Raw genomic sequence first — 24952 nt, forward strand, 5'->3', positions numbered from 1 at the left:
CTCTTGTTTGTTCCCCATGCTATGGGCATTTGTATAGTGGCATCTGAGCCGAGCTTCAAATGAAGTTGGCTCATTGGCTGGAGTGGCTGGAATATCTTTACATTGCTCCAAGCAATTATTATAGGTGCTGGCAACTGACTGAGTGTGTTGGGATGGAAAGATGCCTCCATCCCTTAACAAAAAAAAAAAAAAGAAAAAAGAAAAAAAGAAAGCTTACATCTTAGATTTTTGCACTCCTTATTTTGGTCACTATGTAATTGCATAGATTAATAAAATCATTGTGAAATGTCATCACTTGAGGCAGGAGCTGGGAGAAGGAGAGTAAAATAATTACCGTTTCCTAAACTGAATAACATCTGAATCAGAAACACATCATCAGGGTGATAATTGGACAAATTAGTATCAGTTTCAAAGTCGGAACCAATAGTACTGATAGTCCAACAAAAGTCAATATGTGTGCCAAAACCCTGTGCTGATATTTACAAATTAAGTTAATATTAAAGTATCATAAAAAATAGCAAAGCACCACTTATGTAAAGCAATTTTGAAGATCTTAATCAATGGGCTTATAAAATCATAAGCTTTGGGGAAGTGTTACTGTTGTAAAAGTGGTTTCAGCATCACAGATGCTATCAATGAATATTGCAATTCCGTTACTTGGTTTAGTCAAGAGTGTGGTGAAAAAAAAATAATCAGTCTCTTAATTTTTATATCAAATGGAAAACATCAGAGAATGTGTGTGTGATCATTTGTTTATCTAATATATTCATTTTGGTAATGTAATGATAGGTTAAGAAAAACAGACTTCAACTATGTCGTATTTTTGTTTGTTTGTTTTGGGTTTTGTACCCTGATTTGGGGGACGGATAAGGAGCACTCAGGATTATAACTGAAGGATAGAAAGCCGGTTTAGATTTTCTTCTGAATATGATTTTTTTTTTAATGTGTGGGGAAAGTTGGAATTATAAATTTAACACTGAACACATTTCCTTTGCTGGTGACTAAGAGCTCCAAAAATACCAGCTTAGCAGATGTCAGAGGTCAGTTGTTAGACAGAAAACACAATCAGGATTATTTCCAAAATCCCAGTCCAAGACTGTTGACTACTACTGCGATGTGACTGATCTTTTTGCAATATATTATCACCTGCATGCATACAGAGGTCACAGACTTCCAGACAGACAAATGAGTGTCTTCTGTTTCTAAGCAATAAGTCTCAATGTATATTATTTGCAACAGAAATTATTAGCTGTATGTTTCAAGAAAGAGCAGATCTATAGTTTCTTAAATATCTTAAATGTACTGTGCATTCTTGCTGAGGAGAAAGCATTTTTCTGAGAATACAGAAATCTGAGGAATTTAGTATAGCACCTTTGTGGTTTGGTTGAGCAGCTGGCTTTACTAAATCACACATTATGAATGATTTAGTCCATGAGCAACACAAATATTGAATTTTATGTATTGAATATTTGTGTTACTACAGAGAAGTGCCTGGAAACCATCTCTAGGATAAAACAGGTTTACTGAAATCATTAATTAAATGTGAATAAGAAGGAAAGAATTCCAAACAGATGCAGAATTTTCAATGAGCTGAAAGAAAATGATAGAAAATGAAAGAATAGGAGACATGCTAAGTTATAGGAATTATTAATTGCAAATATATTTTGTTATTTTATTTCTAAGACAATGTATAGAAATGGTTGTTCTAAAAACAAGTAAAAATTCAAAAAGATGAATTAGGTATAAACTTTTTAAAAAAGTATCAATTTAAGGACCCTAACTACAAAACAATCAAGTGAGTAAAGCAGATGATTATGTTGGATTTAGCTCAATTTATTCAATTTCTAGCAAAAAACCCTCCAGCCAGTAAATAATAGCTAAGGTTCAGTTGGATAAAATGGGACTTACATAGAAATGGATTTTAAACTCCATTTCCATACATTATCAATTTGAGACCATGTGACCACTACATTTAGGAGTCCAGAAAAGATAATGACCTTTGTACTTTTTAGAAGACTTCAAGGGGAGAGTGAGGGAATGTTTAAGTGTTTTAATCTACTTTAGCCTTCTTGCTAGTGTGGTGGGTTGAGATACAGAGAAGAGCTTTACAATGTGTAAGCACTGCTCAACAATAATGAAAACCTCCTTCTATTAGAATGTTTTCATCACAAATGCAAAACATAATCCCACACCAACTACTGTGAAGAAAATTAAATCTATTGCAATCATGGCAGCAGAGTGGTCATAAAATGGGCTGTAAATTTTACACTAAAATAGGAGAAGTAAGAAAAGTTATAAGGAACTGGGTTATATTTTCTGCATAAAACAAACAAACTTGTTATGTTATTTTTTTATTTTTTAAGACATCAGCCCAATACTTAAAACATTAATTTGAAAAGTCTGTGTTTTTTTTCACGGAAAATATTTTCGGTCTTGGAGAAGAAAAAAATTAACTATTACTTCTCTTTTTGCAGTTTATAGAGCATTATGTATGTGTTTTCAGGGCTTCATGGCTTTGTCTATGGAAGAAAACATAAAAAAAAGAAAATAACATTTCATTTTGGCACACAAAGGAAATTAGTCAGGGAGACTTTTATATTTTGATGTACTCGTGCATCTTTTCGAGCCCTACAAAGATTGTTTGCATGCACATCTTTGTTCATAGGTATATGACAAGGAGTCAAATAATTAAATTGAATCTCTTTGTAGTGTCTGGTAAACAATCACTTGTAAAATGCCCGTTTGTGAAGACTAGTTGTTAATAAGCTAACTCAAAACTACTTGGAACATCATACTTCCAAGTAGTAAGTGCTAAGTCCAAGTATCCTCTGTCCATATTATATTAATTTTCATAATTTTAACATGTTTTTTCCTACTGTGCTTTGTAGCACTATGTAGATAGAATAATTTATATTATGAGGTTTGGGAATTATCTGGAAAGTGTTAATCTAAATTAAAATTTAGCACTCTGCATTGGAAAATTAACTGATTTGAGCAAAGTATATAATGCCTTCCAGAAAAAGGTAACATCACTGGTATGCTGTTTCACCTCTCAACTTTCTTGGACTTAAAAAAAAAAAAAAATAAAAAGAAATCTGCCATCAATTCAAGAAAAGAAAGTTAAAGTACTTTCTTTACCTACAACAGGAAAAGCAGCATTCATTCTTTTCTAGTTAAGTGGCAACAGAATTTATTATAATACAAAATCAGAACTTAAGTGAAACCCTATTATTCCTGATTTAAAACTTCTTAGTGAGATTAGCATTTAAATGATATGCTATCGATTTTATTCAAGTTTTTAATAATGGTTGATGTCTACTGTATATTTCTAGACTAAACCAAACTATCTTGTTCCTATCAAGCATCATTTTAATCTCAGAGAAGACAGGGATATATTCATTCAGACAGAATCCTGAATTAATTCGTGCATGACCAAATGTATTCATACAGAAGTAGATCCATTTGTTATGCTATTAATAATATTAGCTCAGTAGACTGCTGTTTCTACCTATAAGATCTAGTTTAAGTGGAAATAATTAAGTTTGACCTCAGGCTGTTCTTGGAAAAAGAAATAACAAAACTGTTTACAAGCATTGCAGAATTCATGAAAAACATAGTGTCTCCAAGATCAATATACCTAGGAAAAATGTAAGTTACAACTGCTAATCAGTTGCCAGTTGCAGAACCTAAGTTCATCTCTCTAAAGGAGCATTTCAACAAACTCTTCAGATGAAACAAACAAACAAACAAAAAAAAATGCAAACAATTAATTCACTATTTTATTCATCACATAAGTTCAAAGGTTTTTAAATAAGAATATGAAGTTTAAGCACAATTAAACAACTAGTCTTCACAAGAAGGTCTGTATCCAACAGGAGTAGCTCAGAGATTATTTGTTTTGTCAAAAAAGTATCACTTTCTGGGGAAGTTTTATTTTTTCCCTTCAGATTTGCAGCAAAGCATAAATAGCCTAACCGGTATTTCTTAATATAGAATCATAGAATAGTTAGGGTTGGAAAGGACCTTAAGATCATCTACTTCCAACCCCCATGCCATGGGCAGGGACACCTCACACTATGCCACCCAAGGCTCTGTCCAACCTGGCCTTGAATACCGCCAGAGATGGAACATTCACAACCTCCCTGGGCAACCCATTCCAGTGCCTCACCACCCTCACAGTAAAGAACTTCTTCCTTATATCCAATCTAAACTTCCCCTGTTTAAGTTTTAACCCATTACCACTTGTCCTGTCACTAGTCTCTAGTGAAGAGTCCCTCTCCAGCATCCTTGTAGGTAAATACAGTTTTAATCTGAGTGTCAATGCAGTTACATTAGTATTTACAGGCATTCTTGCAGTTATCTTATAGGTAGAAAATAAAAAGTGTCAATTTATTCCTTCCACCACATTAGGCAACTGAAATACTTCCATTTATATACAATACAAATATGTAAGAACAAGGACTTCTTCTTCTACCAGCTTTATGCAGATAAAAAATTCTTCTAATTGGAATTTTGTTCAAAGATGAACAATGTTTCCTAAAAGCTAGAGCAACGTTAGCATGGTAAGACTTCAAAAGTGGACTGAGAACTTCTTTTAAAGAAAGTTTTAAAATGGTATTTTTATACTTTCAAGGAATTCAGACGAACCCTTTTTTTTACTTTTCATTTTAATCTGTACAAAGAATAATCATGACCTTACATTTCAAAAGCCTCTATTCTTTCCTGGTAGCTGCCTTACTATGATAATCAACAACTACCAGCCACAGCATATTTGTGCATGGAAGAAGACTCATAAAAGGAAAATGATGGTTAGTCAAACATCTCTCTTGAAAACTATTCAATGTGCAAACTTTAGGTCATTTCTTCTTCAGATTTTTGTTTCATATGGTAATGTGTTTCTCTGACTCAAGGCTGTCAAGTGACATCAGGTACATTTTGGATTAAGGATACTGAAAGGCTTTGTTAAACAAAATGTGCCATGAAAATCCGTATTTCATTTATTCAGTTAATTTAAAGGATTTTAAGTTTTTTGTTCTTCTGTTATGATTAATACCAGCAAAATAAGGCTAATCCTGTGTTCCATGTATCACTGGCATATAAGTTTCTGAAGGCATTTCAGGGTTCTTTTACAGGGAGAATGCATCTAAATACTGAGATAATATTTAGAGAACTGGAAGTTACTTTCTATCTGTAATGACATTAACATAACATTGGGTATAAAATTTTATACTGTTCAGGGTATAGAAGTAAAGATTTGATAGATGGACTGTTTGGTGGATAAAGAACTGGCTGGATGGCCGCACACAAGGAGTTGTGGTCAATGGCTCAATGTCTGGCTGGGGACCAGAAACAGGTGGTGTCCCGCAGGGGTCGGTCTTGGGACCAATCCTGTTCAACATCTTTCTTGGCAACATGGACAGTGGAATTGAGTGTGCCCTCAGCAAGTTTGACGATGACACCAAGCTGTGTGGTTCGGTTGATACGCTGGAGGGAAGGAGTGCCATTCAGAGGGACCTTGGCATGGTTGTGAGGTGGGCTGATGCCAACCTCATGAAGTTTAACCATGCCAATTGCAAGGTCCTACACCTGGGTCGGAGCAATCCCAGGCACAGCTATAGGCTGGGCAGAGAAGAGATTCAAAGCAGCCCTGCAGAGTAGGACTTGGGGGTGTTGGTCAATGAGAAAATGAACATGAGCTGGCTTCGGTGTGAGCTTGCAGCCCGGAAAGACAATCGTATCCTGGGCTGCATCAAAAGGAGCATGACCAGCAGGTTGAAGGAGGTGATTCTGCCCCTCTACTCTGCTCTTGTGAGACCTCACCTGGACTATAAGATAAGCTAAGGAAGTTTGGGATGTTCATCCTGGAGAAGAGAAGGCTGCATGGAGACCTCATAGCAGCCTTCCAGTATCAGAAGGGGGTCTACAGGGGTGCTGGAGAGGGACTGTCCATTAGGGACTCTAGTGATAGGACAAGCGGTAACAGGTTAAAACTTAAACAGGGGAATTTTAGATTGTATATAAGGAAGAAATTTTTTACTGTTAGGGTGGTGAGGCACTGGAATAGGTTGCCCAAGGAGGTTACAAATGCTTCAGTCCTGGCGATGTTCAAGGCCAGGTTGGACAGAGCCTTGGGTAAGATGGTTTAGTGTGAGGTGTCCCTACCCATGGCAGGGAGGTTGGAACTAGATGATCTTAAGGTCCTTTCCATTCCTAAGTATTCTATGATTCTAATTATGTGTTGTTAAGGACTGTTCAAAATTTTAATAAAAATAAATAGACATGGGAAGATAGAGACCACATAAAGGATATGAATAATACTGTGCCCCTTTTAGCAGCAGCTATCACGTGGAAAAAAGAAGATAAAAGCTTTTGTATGTGCTTAGTATCTTACTTTGGCATCCAGGGAACACCTCCGACTTTGTTCGGTTTTATGGACCCGACTCTTGTCCTGCACAAAATATCCTTTTTTTTTTTTTTTTAATGGTAGGTATCATCTCTTTTTCATCGTCTCCTCTTTTGGTAATTATTGTGTCTGAAGAACATATCAAGGTGGTGAAATTTGAGTTCTCCCTGACTAAGCAAATGTTGTCACATTTCACCCTTTTCACAAGGTAGAGGAAGCTTTACTTAAATAACAAGGGCACGTTTTGTGCCTCTTCAAAAGGATGAGGATACAAAGTTTTGACAAGGCAGTTCTCTGGCACTTCCATTGTCTTGTAGTCTCTTCCAAGAATAGGTTGCAGGAGAAAAGAGGGTGATTGCTTCCTTCCCAGGACAGCTAGCATCATCTTTTTGCCTCATAGTTTCTGAATTTCATCCTAGGTGCCACATTTTCAAAGGGGTAAGTAGAACTTACCCCATCTCTCAGATGTTCATTTATGTAGAAAATGCTAGATTTACCTTAATATCATTCTAATCAATTAATTGAATTACTAATACTCTCACCTGGCTTTTACTTGCGAAATCAAAAGGCTAAAAGAGATGCTGGAGAAGATCTGTCAGGGAGCTGCAGGGGAGATGCTCACCAAGGAAGGAAGTTGAGAACTAAGGGTGATGACAAAGCAGGCAGCAAAAAGGGCACAGTCCCGTGGTGTGTGAACTGTCAAGTCATTGTGCAAGTACCAACCTCTTCCTTATGTGCTTCTTAAACTTGACTTTTCTTTTGTCAGTACTTAAATACTTTTCACTCCAGATATCAAAGTGAGTGTACTTCATTGAGTTGAAGAATTCCTGCTCTCTGCAGAATTGTACTAAATGTATAGAAGCATAGAAACAACTAGGTTTGAAAAGACATTTAAGATCATCAAGTGGAAAGTAATTTATAAGTACAGTTGAGAAAGGAATCGGTGGGTGTTTTAACTAGGAAAAAATGAGAAGCATGATGACACAAAGTTATTAAAAAATTTCAGGATATCCCTAGTCTGAGAAGTTCTATCAATGCTAGAAGTAGCTATGCTGAAGTGGCACTGCAATGAGGGCTCTGAAAAGTGACAGCCCTGTGAGTTTCCAAGTGTTACAAAACCCAGAAATATTCCTTCAGTGTTATATGCAATTCTTACTTTAATATTATATGTCATAGCCATGAAAGAGCAAGCTGAGCATAATACGGTTTCCAAGGGAAAATCCTTGTTTACTGAATTTCCTGATTAAGTGCATCCTGATTTAATAAAAATATATTGATTATTTTGATGTAATAAGGAAAGTTAATTATAGAGTAGAAAGACATTAAAGTAAATTATTGAAATTTAGACAACATGAAACAGCTTTATAGGACTTTGGTTTAAAAACAATAGCTTTAATTTCAACTTCTTTTTTTCTCTTACTAATAGAATCATACAATCGTATGATTTAGACATTAGGACATTCAGAGATACAGCGTTTATCACAAGTCAGCTCATGTGGGTAAAGTAAGTGGGTGGAAGTAAGGAATGAATATTTTTCTCAAAGCTATTTTTTCCATATCTTCGCAGTTAGAAAAAGGCCTTGATATGGAATAGCATGTTTTACTCCATATACCTGTTACTTTTAGAGTTAGTATATATTTTTTATATAGTTTACATAGTTATAGATTTTTTATAGTTAGTTTATAGGTTTTGTTTGTTTGCACAAACCCCCCCGTATTGTTAGTCTTTTTTTTTTTTTTTTTTAAGGAAATGAATGCAGATTTCTTTCTTTAAAGTTTGGGGATTTGTTTTTGGTTTTGGGTTTGCTTCGTTTTCATTCCTATGATGTATTTATAATTGGAAAGACTTCAGCCTTTATTTCTTTTTGGTGCATGAAATTTGAGAATTTTGGAACAGAACAGTGTTCACTGATTGTTATGTCTTTATTTGAAACACCTGGCTACTCAGTCAGAAGATCTTATAAATATTTGCCTTAAGATCCTTGGTAGGTATTGGAACATAGAATCATAGAACAGTTAGGGTTGGAAAGGACCTTAAGATCATCAGGTTCTAACCCCCCCTGCCATGGGCAGGGACACCTCGCTCTAAACCATATCACCCAAGGCCTCGTCCAACACTGCCAGGGATGGAGCATTCACAACCTCCCTGGACAACCTATTCCAGTGCCTCACCACCCTAACAGGAAAGAATTTCCTCCTTATATCCAATCTAAACTTCCCCTGTTTAAGTTTTAACCTGTTACCCCTTGTCCTATCACTACAGTCCCTAATGAAGAGTCCATCCCCAGCATCCCTGTATGCCCCCTTCAGATACTGGAAGGCTGCTATGAGGTCTCCATGCAGCCTTCCCTTCTCCAGGCTGAACAGCCCCAACTTTCTCAGCCTATCTTCATATGGGAGGTGCTCCAGCCCCCTTATGATTCTCGTGGCCCTCCTCTGGACTTGTTCCAACAGATCAATGTCCTTTTTATGTTGAGGACACCAGAACTGCACACAGTACTCCAAGTGAGGTCTCAAGAGAGCAGAATAAAGGAGCAGGATCACCTCCTTCGACCTGCTGGTCACACTCCTTTTGATGCAGCCCAGGATACGGTTGGCTTTGTGGGCTGCAAGCACACACTGCCGGCTCATGTTCATTTTCTCATCGACTAGCACTCCCAAGTCCTTCTCCGCAGGGCTGCTCTGAATCTCTTCTCTGCCCAGCCTGTAGCTATGTCTGGGATTGCTCCGACCCAGGCGTAGGACCTTGCACTTGTCATGGTTAAACTTCATGAGCTTGGCATCAGCCCACCTCACAAGCGTGTCAAGATCCCTCTGGGTGGCATTCCTTCCCTCCAGCGTATCAACCGAACCACACAGCTTGGTGTCATCGTCAAACTTGCTGAGGGTGCACTCAATCCCACTGTCCACGTCAGCAACAAAGATGTTAAACAAGACTGGTCCCAACACCGATCCCTGAGGGACACCACTCGTTACTGGTCTCCAGCCGGACATTAAGCCATTGACCACAACACTTTGTGTGCGGCCATCCAGCCAGTTCTTTATCTACCAAGTGGTCCATTCATCAAATCGATGTACTCCAATTTAGAGACAAGAATGTCATGTGGGACAGTGTCGTACGCTTTACACAAATCCAGGTAGATGACATCAACTGCTCTACCCCTGTCCATCAGTTCTGTAGCCCCATCATAAAAGGCCACTAAGTTGGTCAGGCAGGATTTCCCCTTAGTGAAGCCATGCTGGTTGTCACCAAGCACCTTGTTTTTCATGTGCCTTAGCATGCCTTCCAGGAGAATCTGCTTCAAGATTTTGCCAGGCACAGAGGTGAGACTGACTGGCCTCTAATTCCCCGGGTCATTCTTTTTCCCCTTCTTGAAAATGGGGGTTATGTTTCCCTTTTTCCAGTTGTCGGGAACTTCACCTGAGTGCCATGATTTTTCAAATATGATGGCCAGTGGCTTAGCAACTTCATTTGCCAGCTCCTTCAGGACCGGCGGATGAATTTCATCGGGATCCATGGACTTGTGCACGTTCAGAGTTTTAAGATGGTATTGAACCAATTCCTCTCCTATGGTGCGCCCAAGGTCTTCATTCTCACAGTCCCTGCTTCTGCCAAAACTTGGGTGGTACGGTCAGAGCCTTTGCCAGAGAAGACTGAGGCAAAGAAGTCATTCAGAACCTCAGCCTTCTTCAAATCCTGTGTAGCTAGTTCACCCGAGAGCTTCCTGAGGGGGCCTACATTCTCCCTAATCTGTTTTTTTATTTGCTAAGTATCTGTAGAACCCCTTCCTGTTATCCTTAATATCCCTAGCCAAGTTTAATTCTAACTGGGCCTTAGCTTTCCTAACCTGGTCCCTAGCTTCCCGGACAACACCCCTGTACGCTTCCCAGGCCGCCTGTCCTTGCTTCCACTTTCTATAAAACTCCTTTTTTCATTTGAATTTTTCTCAGCAGCTCCTTATCCATCCAAGGAGGTCTCCTGGCCCTCCTGCTGCACTTCCTTCTGGTTGGGATGCAACACTCCTGAGCTTGTAGCAGGTGATCTTTGAATATCAACCAAGATTCTTGAGCCGCCCTGCCCTCTAGGGCTATATCCCATGGTACCTTACTAAGAAGGTTCCTGAAGAGGCCAAAGTCTGCTCTCTTGAAGTCTAGGGCAGTGAGCTTGCTGCACGCTCTTCTCACTGTCCTAAGGATCTCAAATTCAACCGTCTCGTGGTTGCTGCATCCAAGGCTGCCCTGCAGTGCCACATTTCCAACGAGCCCTTCCCTGTTGGTGAGCACAAGGTCAAGCATGGCACCTCTCTTTGTCAGTTCCTCTATTACTTGCAGAAGGAAGTTGTCTTCCACAGAATCATGGAACCTCCTGGATTGCTTGTGCCCGGCTGTACCATCATTCCAACAGATATCAGGGTGGTTGAATTCCCACATGAGAATGAGGGCCTGTGAGCGTGAGGCTTTTCCTATCTGCCTATAGAGTGCTTCATCCACAGATTCCTCTTGATCAGGTGGTCTATAACAGATCCCCACAGTAATGCCTCCCATTGCTGTTTTGCCTTTAAGCCTGATCCACAAGCTCTCTGTTAACTGCTCACCAGTCTCCAGACAGACTTCCATCCTCTCCAGCCTATCCCTAACATAAAGGGCAACTCCCCCTTCACGCCTGCCAGGCCTGTCGTTTCTAAAGAGTTTGTAACCTTCCATTCCAACACTCCAGTCATAGGAGCCATCCCAGCATGTTTCTGGGATATCATACCCCAGTATATGAGCACACCCCAGTATACGAGCACACATCTCTAATTCCTCTTGTTTGCTCCCATGCTATGGGCGTTTGTATAGAGGCATCTGAGCTGAGCTCCAAATGAAGCCAACTCATTGGCTGGAGCAGCCGGAATATCTCTACATTGCTCTGAGCATTATAGGTGCTGGTAACTGACTGGGAGTGTTGGGATGGAATGATGCCCCCCTCCCCCAACACATCTAGTTTAAAGCATCCTTGACCAATCTGGCAAGCCTCCTACCAAAACTGCTCTTCCCCTATCAGACCACCTCCACAAGCCCCCGCTAGACCTGGCCTACAAACTTGGGTCCCATGTTCAAGACACCCAAACCCCTGACTGTGACACCACCCTTTTAACCATTTATTAACCTGGCTAATCCTCATAGCTTTTTTTAGGTCCTCCCCTGTATCCTGGAGAATAGACAGACTATCTGAGCTCCAGAGCCCTTAACCACCTCTCCCAGGGCTCTGTAGTCCTTCTTTATGTTCCCCAGGCTACTACTATCTATATCCAGGCTACTACTATCTATATCCCTAGCACTCACATATATCACCAGAAGTGGGTGCTTACTAGAGCAGGCAGCCTCTCTGCCACATCCCTAATCCATGCCTGTGGTAGGCAGCACACCTGCCTTGAGACTGGGTCAGGCCGACAGACGAGTGCTTCTGTCCCTTTCAAAGTAGAATCCCCTATTACTACGACCTGCAACTGTTTCCTGGCAGCACCAGTAGAAATCTTCTTTACTAGTGCATTAGCCGGCCGTTTCTGACACAAGTGCGTTCCTCATGAGCCCCCTGCAGGACAGCAAAGGAGTTCTGCGTGGGGGCAACAGGTTTAGGAGGAAGTCCCTTGCTTTTAATTGTCCTTCTCCTCCTTTTTTTCTTTTTTTTTTTTTTTTTTGTCACCAGTTCCCAGCTTCGAGGGTTAACAGCCTCCTTCTTTTCTCCATGAGCTACAGGGGAAGCTTGAGGACTCTGCACAGCTTGGGCAGGGAGCAAGCATTCCTGCTTCCTCTCAGCTACCCTGACATCTTGTAGCCTATTAATAGCTTCCTGCAGCTCAGCCACCTGCTGCAGGAGAACCTCCACCAGGGAGCACCAAGTGCAGCCCTGCCCATTGTGCACCTTTCCCTTACCAGAGCAGTGCAGGCACTCTCTACACCCCGAAGCCTGCACGGCAGCCTCCCCTCTCATCGGCTCTGTCTGGGTGCCTACGGTGGCCACCGCCGGGGCAGCCAGAGTAGAGCTCCCAGACCAAGCCCTGGTCATACGGCGAGTGCTCACCATCCCGCTCGCCCGCCCGCGCAAACTGCCTGGACCCGCTCCTGGTCGCTGGGGCAGGTTTTTAACCAGTGACGGCTAGCGCCGTTCCTCCTGGCTCCGCCCCCTGTGAGTCAGCTGCTCGCGTCAGCTGAGCTGCCGGCTCGGCAGGTCCTGTCGAGGACTTGAGGCTCGCTCGGTAGCTCTTGTCGCTCTGAGTTGAGGCTCCTGGACGCTGATCTCCCCCGCTCCGGTGTTCAAGGCGTCCTCTCTCGAGCTACTCACCTCAGCAATTGAACATAAGAATAAAGAAGTAGCTCTCTGATAGGAAGTCACCAGGATTCTTACTGATATAATAATCTTGCTGCAAAGGAAGAAAAAAACTTGTCATGAATTCCACTAATGCTATTAAGTATTAGAAAACATACATAACAATATATTGCCTCAAATTTGTGCAGGGGAAACTGATAATTTGATTTATCAGTTTTCTTGTGCCTGTATTCTGTTAAATTAATTGTTGTCGAAGTACGCTGGGTTAGTAGTCTCAGATCTATACTAAATCATTTTACAAGAGAAGAGATTATCCTGCTTAAAATCTGAACGTGATTTGTCTTAGATCTTTGATTTTTGATCTGCTGAGTAGTGTGTTGAACACTTCAATTGGCAAGAAAAAAAATCACAAAGCGATATATTAAAAAATCTTGATATTATGAAATACAAATTAGCATGACGTTATGACATATACTTAATACTTCTGCTCATTAGCACACTTTAATATTTAATCCTTATCACATCTAGCTTATAAAATGCTTACTTTTAATTTCTTGATACTCTGAAGTTTCTGAACCCTTCCACTGATATTGTGGGTGTCAAGTTTATAAGGATAAACCCTTTGGAAAGTTATTAAAAATAATAGCTAATATCCTTTCCTGGGAACTGCATTTTCTCTGCACAATAGGGAAGGTAAATAAATTTGAAAATAAATTGGACTTTAACCACAGACTCAGTTTTCTTGGTGCTCAACTTAGATTAAGAAATACAGTAAAAAGCACAGTGATTATTTGACTATTACTGAGCCGATCTCATTAATATTAAATGTAAAAACATGTAGAAATGTTGTATTTTAGGTAATACCTTTACAGTCATTGTGAAAGCATTCACCAGCTATGAGGTAAGAGAGTGGAATAGTGATATTTAAATTCATTACTTTAGACATAAAGGTAGCATATGTTAGGTCATAATGCAGTTTGACAAATGTGTTAGAGTGATATACATTTTAATGCACTTCCTGATAAAATTTTAAGGGGCTGCTATTTTGATTGAAAATAGCAGACTTTGAGAGCTGTCAATTTTAATGTTAAAAAAAGTCAATATCAAAGTTTAAGGATATTTTCAAATCTAATTTTTTTTCACATGAAATTTATTTACAAACATTTATATTGAGCTATTAACCTCAACCATGTATAATGACCCCTTTAAAAATACTGCCATCAAAGAACACTGCTGGTTTTTGCACGTGTCTATTTCAGTTCTGCCTGTGCCTCATATCATTTTAATAAGACTTGTGACAACCCAGCATATTGAGCCTTTAGCCAGAAAGCTCTTAGAAATGTAAGTACAAATTGTAATCTGGCCATAGTCTTAATGGCTGTTTACTGAATGTGTTTTTCCAAAATAGGCTTTTTCTTGTTAAAATTATCTGAAATCTAGACACAGGCATGTGTATTTCTGAGGAGTAATCCATCAACATAATTATGTATATGATATTGGCTCCCTTCTACTGAATTTCTGTGGCCAAAGGCATACGGCCTCAGAGATCAGCAGAAACTAATTATGAAACATACTTACATGCTAGGGAGATTCCACAATGGGAGTCTGTGACAAATTTAAAAGAGCGGCAGATTTAATTTTGAATCTTTTCTGTAACATTTCTCTTAGGCTTAATTCATGTTATCCAATCTCAATATTTTTCTTGTTTTTCCAATCAGTTATTTACTGTGCAACCTCGTCTAGTTGAAGATGTCCCTACTAATTGCAGGGGGGTTGCACTAGGTGACCTTTGAAGATTCCTTCCAATTCAAATCATTCTATGATTCTATGATTATTCTGCTGTTGCTGTTTCTAAGATGTTTTAGTGTTTTCTTAATACAATAATCATGCACATTTATAAGAATTGCTATGCTAGGTACTGTTGTTTGATTAGAAAATAATATCAAATACACTTTTGGAAAACAAAGATATGGAGGGACTTCTATACCTCATTTTCCATGTAAGATGAGAAAAGTGCTTGTCGCACCAGACATAGAGTTCATAGACAGTTTGCAAAAACCTGATCTTCCTAAATGAAATAAAGCATATTCCTTATTGACTGGAGGGCTGAGGAGGGGAAACTTCAGACCTCATCCCTTCATTTGTTATTACATTAATCCAGGTTTGGCACAATGACAGCAATTTATTCAGAGATCCTGAAAGATACTCACAGTCCTCAAAATATATTGATACATGCATTCTCAGTCTATTTGTATCCTGTCTGACTTTTCCTTTCATTCATTTGGTTTTGCTTTTATGATTGTGGGGTCATGTTATTGATGCATAATGTATATGAAAACATTTACATAAAGCTATTTATCTGGACCATGTTTAGTGACATTCTCTGAAAACACCATCAAAGAAATTAGCCATCTTTTTGCTTTCACATTTTCACTCTTTTAACTTTCTTATATTTTAAGTGATAAAACAACACCTTTGTGTTCAGTCCATAGGTTTAGTGATAAAAAAGAAAAACACTGTTACTTGGTTTAGCCTTCTTTGTTGTACATTTATGATATAGCATATATTCATTATAACATTTACTTTCTGTTGTGATTTAAGCCGAACTGGTAAGTCAGAACCATGCAGCAGGTTGCTCTCTTCTCCTCTTTTCTTGCCCCCACCCTGCCCTCCTTCCAGCAGGATGGGGAGAAGAATCAAAAGAATGTAAACCCCACAGGCTGAGATAAGAACAGTTCAGTAACTAAAGTATAATACAAAACTACTACTACCACCACTAATACTAGTAATGATAAGGGAAATAACAAGGGGAGAGAATATAAAACTCAAAAAGGGAAAGGAAAAAAAAAACAACAATAAAGACAAGTGATGCTCACCACCCACAGACTGATACCCAGCCCAACCTGAGCAGCAATCTGGGCCTTCTGGGTGACTCCCCCCAGTTTATATACTGGACAAAACATGGCATGCTATGGAATACCCCTTTGGCTGTTTTGGGTCAGGTGTCTTGTCTTTGCTCCTTCTCAGCTCCTTGTGCCACTCCTCACTGGCAGAGCAGGAGAGACTGAAAAGTTCTTGATTAGGGTAAGCATTACTTAACAACAACTAAAACATTGGTGTGTTACCAGCATTATTCTCAGACTAAAGCTGAAACAAAGCACTGTACCAGCTACTAGTAAGGAGAAAAATAACTGTTACAGCTTACCCCAATACACTTACATCCTAAGAAGAACATATGGATATGAAGATTACTTCATTTAAGATACAGCAAGTGTATTATTTATGCAGTCATTGTGCAAACTAATAAATCTCCTGATTTTCTTTGTGTTATTTATTCCCCCTCCAAGATTGAGAAGATAACAGAACAGAATAAAATAGATTAATTTCAGATGGGAGGGGCCTACAGTGATCAACAAGTCCAACCACCTCACCACTTCAGGGCAGACAGAAAGTTCAAGCATATTATTAACTGCATTGTTCAAATGCCTCTTTAACACTGACAGGCATAGAGCATTGACCACCACTCTAGGAAACCTGCTCCAGTGTTCTCACCACCCTCAAAGTTAAGGTGATATTAAAAGTGATATTCTAATTTGCAAGATGTGAGTAGCATTTAACCAACTCAGATTCCTTAACAACTTCATTTCTACAATTTTACTGCAGATAAATTAAATATAATGTGCCTGGTCAACAAAGAATAATAATAAATAAAGAAGAAAATCATAATAATAAAAAAAAAATCCTTAATTTAAAATTTAAATTTAAAATTTAAGTGGCTTGGCCACTTTCATTCATGAGTGAAATTTTGGGTGTCCAAAATACAAATTTCTGAGAGAAGTCAACTTCTAGATCTGTAACAGTCAAAAAGAAATTCAAAAGTTACAAATTATTAGAAAAGAAAAATAAAGCAGAGCCCATCATTATGCCACCACAAAGAATTATGTTTTGACAATATCTTTAATAATGTGTGCAGATCTGCTCCATTCACAGAAAGAATCTAACAAAACAGAAAACTTCAGAAAAACCAACAGGGGTAAAAAAAAGACATGAATCTTCTTTCATATAAGCGATGATTAACTAAGCTAAGGTTCCTCAGTCTAGAGAACAGTCAACTAATATAGAAGGTGACTAAAGCCTAGAATATTATAAAGAACCCAATATGGTAGGGTTCAGTTACTTGTTTTCCAATGGAAGAATCAAAGAGGCACTGGTAGGAGAAATGTATGAAACAAATTGAAAGCAAATGAAGCAACAGGAGGTGAGTTTGAAACCTTCATATGCAGTGAGTGATAGGTTGAATTTGTTGTGAAAACACTGTGGATGCAACAAATTTACATAAGTTCAGACAAAGGTTGAACTATTTCATGGAAGATAAGGCCCCTGAGAATTACAAAATGCATGGAAAAGACATCCAACTCAGAATGTGCCTGATCTGAAAGTTGGATATTGGGGGAATATTAAGGGAAATTACTCTATACTTTACAATAGTCCTATGGTTTGCTCTCTAGACATTGACTTATGGACACAGCTAGAGACACATTTTCTGTAGGCTACATGAACCTTCCTACTCATTTGTGTTAATAAACAGGTCTGTTGTTTGTTAGGTCACCAGCCATGTAAAATAAAGAGTTCTGGATCACCAGTCAAGGTACTGCAGTGCATAATGCCTTTCTTTGGACTTGAATAGATTAATTCTGTGACTGACACTTAAAATCAGAAGCAGGAGTCTACTGTCTACATGTACAAGCTAATAATATTTTAGGTGTCACAGAACACGTTACCTGCAAAAGGCTGACAGATTGACTAAGGACTGTCATTCATTCTTCAGCAACTGCTGAAGTTCAGATGAATTAGCTGACAGTCCTTTAAAGGAATCTGGCTGCCTGTGTTTAGGTAACTGCAAAGCAATTTGCATACATTTGTATATATGTGTCTCTCAGGAAGATACCACCCCATAGACTCTGGAAATTAAATTTTCCTGCTTCCTGGCCTTCATCTGCTTCTCTGAAAATGATTTGGTCTTCCAGGTAGATTTCCTATGAGATATAGAAACCTACCAGACTGTACCTATATGCTGCCATATCCAATTAAAACCCACTCTAATCTGATAGTACGTAGAATATAGGGATCAAGCATCTAGAGGTAATATTAAATTACCTAAACATAAACATTGAGAGTCTAATTTCGGGTATCCAAGATATCTCTATGGGTCTGGTAGATATGGCACAAAATCTCCATAAACATTGCACTATTGTGATCTGATACCAGTGAGGAAACAGAATCATTTAGGTGGGAGTAGACCACAAGTCTTTAGTCCAACAACCTGCTGATAGTTGGGTCAGCTATGAGGTTAGACCAAGTTGTTTAGTCCTGTGAGATCTTGTACAGCATCTCAAAAGCCAGTAGAAATGTGTACAGACAAATGAATCAAATACTCAAAATTTACAACTTAAAGCCTTCTTCCTTGGAAGCATGATAGAATATTCTTTCTGCTGTATGCACTGGGCATCCGTTCTGATAATTATTGGTGGTAAGTTTTTATGCCAATTGTAGTAGTTACATTATCTAGATTATTAATCCTTAAATTTGCCAGCAATGCAGAAAACATAGATCCAAAACTTGCACAAGCAAGTTCTTTCAGGCTTTTTGTTTGTTTGGTTGGTTGGTTGTTTTTTTGTTTGCTTTTTGTTGAGGGAAGAAATGGACTATGCCCGATCCATTGTGAATCCAGCATAAGATGCTTTATTGTGTGGCAAGCCCATATTTATATCATACTACTTCCTTTACACACAATCACACATTCTTTGATTGGTCGCTTCACATCCCTTTTATAGTCTACTAGGTGCTAAGCATTAACTTTCCACTCTTTTACTCCCTTATCATCCCAGTTTAGCAACATTACTAAGGGTTACAAATATTCACACTGTCTGGTCTGTCTTTGAGATGCACATTCTGCTTTATCTTGCAAAACGCCTGCTTTGTTTTGCTAACCCTTCATAGTTCTCTTTGCAGTTCCCAAGGCTTAGGCCCAAGCAGGGCATTAACACCTGGTGTTTTCTTCAGGGTTCCCAAGGCCTGAGCCTGTCCCGGGCAGCAGAACCTGGTATTTTCTTTACCATTCCCAAGGCTTAAGCCGGGCCAGGGCGATAATGCCTGGATCCTTTTCGTTAACTATTTTTATCTGTCACCCACATTTTGTTTTGTTTGTTTTGTTGTTGTTGTTGTTGTGGGATTTTTTTGTGCCATTATTATTATTATTATAATTATAATTTTCATCATGATTGTCATCATCATCATTTATTTTGGGCTTTTGTTGTTGTTATTAGGGCTTCTGGGTTTGTTATGCTGGTGGTGGTTGGTTGGTTTAGTTTGAGTTTAGAAATAAGGGGTGTACCTGGAAATATTACATAAAATACTGCAGAATGTTGTTACATTACATGACCACACATTCAAGATGATTGCAAAGAGATGCCTTCTGGATTCTTTCAGAGTTATGTTGGAAAATACTGAAGTAAGTCAAGCGGTAGCCTACAAGAGAATACTTAATTTTCTTCAGTGTCTTCAATAAAAGAGTAGTAAGATGCAGTCTTAAGGGATGGTGAAACAGTGATCTGAAAGTTGCCTTAAGTCTTTTAAAAATCGACTAAATATTTACTTTCCTGATCTTCCAAGAAAAATAGCAATGCAAACCTCTGTATTCTATAGTCAAGTGATATGATATCCATTTTTTTATCTTCTCTCATTGCATGGTATTGCTTTTCTAGGAATTTCTAGCATTTTTGATTCATGATCATGTCATTTACAGATATTGGCTGACATAGAAAACCATGTGCTTTTTAAGGATGACCTAGAATGCCAGAAGCTTATTCTGGAAGCCATGAAATACCATCTTTTACCAGAGAGAAGAACTCTCATGCAAAGTCCAAGAACTAAACCTAGAAAATCTACAGTCGGGACACTTTATGCTGTTGGAGGAATGGATAACAACAAAGGTATTAAGAGGATAGCTGTTACTTTATAAAAGTTATATTTTGCATTTTCTTCAGTAGAAAATAGTGAAATAACTTTCTATTTCAAAGCTGGGGTGGGGGTATCTAAATCAGTCAACAAATGCTGCCAAGACTTTTGCTCCAATGAATAGCTACTAACATTTAAGGAAAAGTATAATATTGTTCATTCTTTGTTCAAAATTATTATAGTTTCAAGAAATAATTTTAACAAAATATCTAGAGTTACATTCATTTAAAATATTTTTTATCTTTCTAGAAATTATGTTTCACTTATAACTTAGCCAAATATGTACACACTTTTTCTAATCAATGAAAAAGCTTGGTATGCAATGTATTACATCCTTAAGTAGCTGTCTGAAATATTATGGTCTTCAATGCAGAAATTTGTTAATCTTTTAGAGAAAAAAAATAGAGAACTAGCTTAAACTAGGTTGCTACTTAGTCAGCAGGTAAAGGAAAGTGAAATTATCCCCATCTTACTGTGAAGAAAAGTAGGAAGAAGTGGAAATTTTATAAAAGTATTTTGTTGTTGCTTGTGGTATTATGATGATGTGGTTTTATTGATGTAAGAAATCTAATCCACTGATTCCTTGGATGGAATGAAGTAAAATGCTTGAATTAAAAGCTAGATGTGCTATAAGCCTGTATAATCAGACAGGCTGTATTTATTTATTTTTTCCTTAAAATTCACTAGCAGTTCCACAGTACCTTACATTTTGATGTTCATATTTATACTGAAGAATATGCCTCCAGAAACATCAGTTCAAATATAAAATAAACTGTACTTTAAAACAAAATAAAATTAGATCAGTATTTGAGAATTCTGTTTCTAGGTGTAGTTATTGCAGTTCTTTCACTAAATTGCTGTGGCAGCATCATCTGAAAAAGACATTTCATGTTTTTCAAATGAGGGTACAACAATGAGAAAGATGCATGACATCTGTGCTGTTTGAAAATGAAATGTTGAAAGAATAGGTAAATGCTGAAGAATGAACCAGTATGCGTATCTTATTGTAGATGCGGATTATATTTGTCCTTTAAGCATTTCTAAATGTTTGTGTAGCTAAATGTTAGGCATGGATTTGCAAAGAATAGGTTTTAGATCATAAGATAGTAGAAATACAAATTTCCTCTTACTTAGGACAAATGACAACAAACACTAAGTATTCAGGCAGTGGACATGACCATAAACCCAATTTAGGTGCAGCTGTATTTGTTCTAGTTTACTATACAGATCTGTTCCTTGTTCATACAGGAAAACAAAAATAGAAATATGTAGGAAGACAGCACAGAGCATAGCACACCACAGTCTGTTTTGCAGATTCAGGTCAGGGAGAAGCAGCTTTTCTGTAGCAGCAGGGGAGAACAGAGTGTGACAGAGGTTCAGCCCTCTGTGGATGAGACTGAAAAGAATCAGGGTTTATAAACATTTACAGCAGATAACTGTTTTGAGATAGGGCCTGGCATGGCACAGCAGTATGTACATAGTAGGAGCTTTTATTACAGCCAATGTAATGTGTATTTCTAATAACTGAGGATCTGCCTCAACTGAGGATCATGTGGCTTCAACTTGCATCTGATCACCTCATCCCTCTTGTGATGCTGCTGCATCCTTGACTATCATCTGTGTTCAGTGAGTCTTGCTTCCACATGTCAATGCAGGAGACCTGAGTGCAAGTCACATGTTTTGAAGAGATGCCGAGTTCGTAAAACACTCCTCAATATTTGGTCTGTGAGATGATGCTGACACTGTATGATCTCTCCTCCATAATTTTTTTCCCCCACAACTTTCTCCACTGAAATGCTGACACGAATGATTGTAATTCACAATGATGTATTTTGACTGTGATTCACAATGATCACCTCCTGGTGTTTGCTACCAAATATGAAGCATTTACATATAGAACTGGATGAGCTAAGCAAGTTAGCGCTTTATTAGCTAGCATACAAAGCAGGGGGTAAGTGCTAGTATTATGAAAGTATTTTAAGGTTGTGTGACCATCATATAAAAAGTATTCTAGCACGCAAAATCAAGCTTGTTTTGAAATCTGTTCTATAATTATCTCCTTTTTCATAAAAAAAAAAGGGTGATAGTTAAACTCCAGCAGCCAGTGACTGGAATCATGCCTGATGTGAAAAGTTAATGCAGCACAGTACTAACTGGATAGAATTAAAAGGAATAAAGTTAGATTATTTTGTTATTTTAATTTCCTAAATGTACAAACCCACTTTTAAGTCTCTGTCTCCACACACCTTTGTTTATTTATTCATTTAATTTGAAAGGCACATATGAGAAACAGATTTTTTTTTCTGTATATTTACACTAATAGAATGAGATGTGTGAGACTAGAAGTATATGCTTCTAACAATGTTCCATGTGCCTTACCCGTTCATAACATCATGCTGATTTCTGTAATTGGGATTAGCAGGATTTAATTATCTGGTACTGTGCAAAAGCTAGCTAAGTGCACATACAGAGGAGGATCCTAGACTGAAATAAGTGAGTAAATGTAAGTAATGGATGTACAGCAGTTTCTAAGAATGGTAAAATATTGATTTCTTGCAGCCATCTTGGAATCTCAAATGCAGAATAAAACCCATGTGATAGAACGTGGTGTATAGGGTCTATGTTAGATAGTGATATGGAAAATTATGAGGAAAATGTACTTTCACAGAAGTAAATGATTGGTATAAATAATTAAGTAATATTATATTGATGGCAGAATACTGACTGGTCTCTCATGAAGTGTTCTGACCTTTCTCACTACTTAGCAGATAACCTAATAAGAGACAAGGAGAATCTGCAGAAAAAGAAAGCAAAAGAAAATGAATGTGTCAGAGTAACCATGATCCAAAACCACTGGTGTATATTACTTTTAGAATAGCCCTAGATTAGTTCATCAATGTCCAAGATTAGTTCATTATTTACTGAATCACAATTTTCAAGTAAATACAAGTTTAAAAAGTATTGAAAAATTACATGAGCAAGAATCTCTTCCATAAAATTGTGACAGATCATTACAAAGAGGGGGAACTGTTGTTTTACAGAAACACTGATAATAAATGTGTGTTTTCATTAACCTTGTAACTAGATATAGAACCTATTGCAAAACTTGTTCTGATAGCAAATTGGTGAGGTGCATCACTGGTCTATATCAAGCAGTACTGAAAGTTCTGTCATTGCTATTTAGATATTTTGTTAGAAAGATATTCCAATTCTCTCTCCCCATAAGAATGGGGTGAGAATTGGAAGAATAGAAGTGAGAAAACTCCTGAGTTGAGATAAACCGGTTTAACTGATAAAACTAAAGCTTGATAAAGCAAAGCAAAACAAGCAATTCACTCACTACTTCCCATTGGCAGGCAAATGTTCAGCCATCTCCAGGAAAGCAGAACTCCATCACAATTACCTGGGAAGGCAAACACCATCAATCCAAACATCTCCCAGTTTATATCATGACACTCTGTGGTATGGAATATCCCTTTGATTAGTTCAGGTCAGGTGTCCTGTCTCTGCTCCCTCCTGACCCCTCTTCACTGGAAGATCCTTCCTTTCTACTCAGCACTGATGAGGCCACACCTGGAGTGACATGTGCAGTTCTGAGAGAGATAAGGAGCAGGAACTGCAAGACAAGGTTTTCCCTTTGAACATCAGAAGCACTTTTTACTGTGAGGGTGACTGAGCCTGTGACCCTGCACAGAGAGGTTGTGGAGTCTCTGACCTTGGAGATATTAAAAAACTGTCTAGACAAGATTCTGGACAACTAAACATTCAGATGTCCCTGTTTGAGCATGGGGTTGGACCAGATAACTTCAGGAAGTCCCTTCTGTGAGTCTGTAACATATAGCATAATCATCGGTGGTGGAGCTTGGTTAGTTACTTCATCAGAGGAATATGAAATAAACTGGCTAATATGACTAATGAGATAATTAGATGTAGAAATCACACTAAAAATCTCTTCTTATCCAATCCTTGTAAGTATTAACATTATTATTTGTTTCTTTTCGCTCCTGTGTATTTCAATATGTTCCAGAACACAGACTCATAGACCAGTTTGCAGTTACAGTACTTTGATTTACCTGGTCATTTCTGAATAGAAAAAAAAAAAAACAACAAAAAACCAAACCAATCCAGATTGTAACGCCATCTGATAATTTTTCAGTACTTATTTTACTTCACTTTATTTCTGGCATTTTTTCAGTGCAGTTAACTTGTGAAATTGCTGATTCACTTATGGTTTGAAATAAAGATCCTGAAGTCATCTATTCTTAAGCCTCCACAGCCTTAATATAATGGAAAAGCCAAAGATATCACACAGAGGCTAAATTTCATCATCCCACAAATTACCACATTGCTAATCTATTGCCCTTGTATTCACAGCTGTTGGTACAACCTATGGGGTCAAAGAGAAATGAAAGAGGTTCCTGACTTCATGGAAATATTGGGAGGATCATTCCCCCAAGTACATGCCTGTGTCCCTCATTACTTCCCTGCTGCTCATTCTATTTTTTGATATTTCCAGTGAAGGTATTTTATCACTGATTAAAGTACACACATGCACAAAAAAGGAAGCCTTGTATACAATCTAGAGAAGACACATGCATGGAACCTCTGCATTGTCTTAGCTTTTTCCATACACTAATTTATGTTCTCTGATTGCCCAAGTTTTATTGATAGTTTTTCTACTGTGATTGGCTTTGGAGTAAACTAAACTGTTTATTGCAGCACAAATCCTGCATGTTCTGGAGACAGTTCACTGCTGGAACCACCCTCAATAGTCAGTGTGGATAGGACTTTAAATGTTTGCACCTCCTGCCCTGTGCAGTCCTCCAGCTCTGTCTTGCACTTTCAGCCACCTAATAAATCTTCATGCCAAATTCTAGGAAATGCACCAGGAGGCTGTAGTTTCAGTCATAAGAAGATCCAAGTAAGCTTCAGTACAGCTCTCTCCTTATTTTTAACAGTCTGAATTGGAAATCCAAACACACATATCACTTTGGACTACAGAAAGCACCACATAGAGCGCTCAATGGATACTGGGCTTTAGCTGGCTCTTATCCATTGAAGTTTTGGTTAGCACCCTTTATAACAGGTTTACGTTAGAGGGCAGTAATTGCAGCAAAACATAATCTCTCTGGAACTGAGCCAACAGGTAAGCAGTGTGGATAAGCACCTGTATAGCTATAATGATAAACAATAAAAGGCTAATAAATAATGGGAAATTGGTG

At 38.2% G+C, this 24952-nt stretch overlaps 1 protein-coding gene and 1 long non-coding RNA gene across 3 annotated transcripts in view; both read left to right on the forward strand.

The window, feature by feature from the left end:
- The window catches only part of LOC133220028 (uncharacterized), a 901957-nt gene that overhangs the window by 331381 nt on the left and 545624 nt on the right, over positions 1-24952 (forward strand). The window lies entirely within an intron of this gene.
- Positions 1-24952, forward strand: part of KLHL1 (kelch like family member 1) — a 195855-nt gene that overhangs the window by 131843 nt on the left and 39060 nt on the right. The window contains exon 6 of the mRNA XM_061367773.1: positions 19519-19705. Within this exon, the coding sequence (XP_061223757.1) occupies positions 19519-19705 (187 nt within the window). The remainder of the gene's footprint in view (positions 1-19518; positions 19706-24952) is intronic.

The sequence above is a fragment of the Neopsephotus bourkii genome, unplaced genomic scaffold (assembly GCF_033783945.1).
Source record: "Neopsephotus bourkii isolate Nb327-2 ecotype Australia unplaced genomic scaffold, CSIRO-AGI_Nbou_v1 NB_1394, whole genome shotgun sequence".
NCBI classification, from domain to species: domain Eukaryota; kingdom Metazoa; phylum Chordata; class Aves; order Psittaciformes; family Psittacidae; genus Neopsephotus; species Neopsephotus bourkii.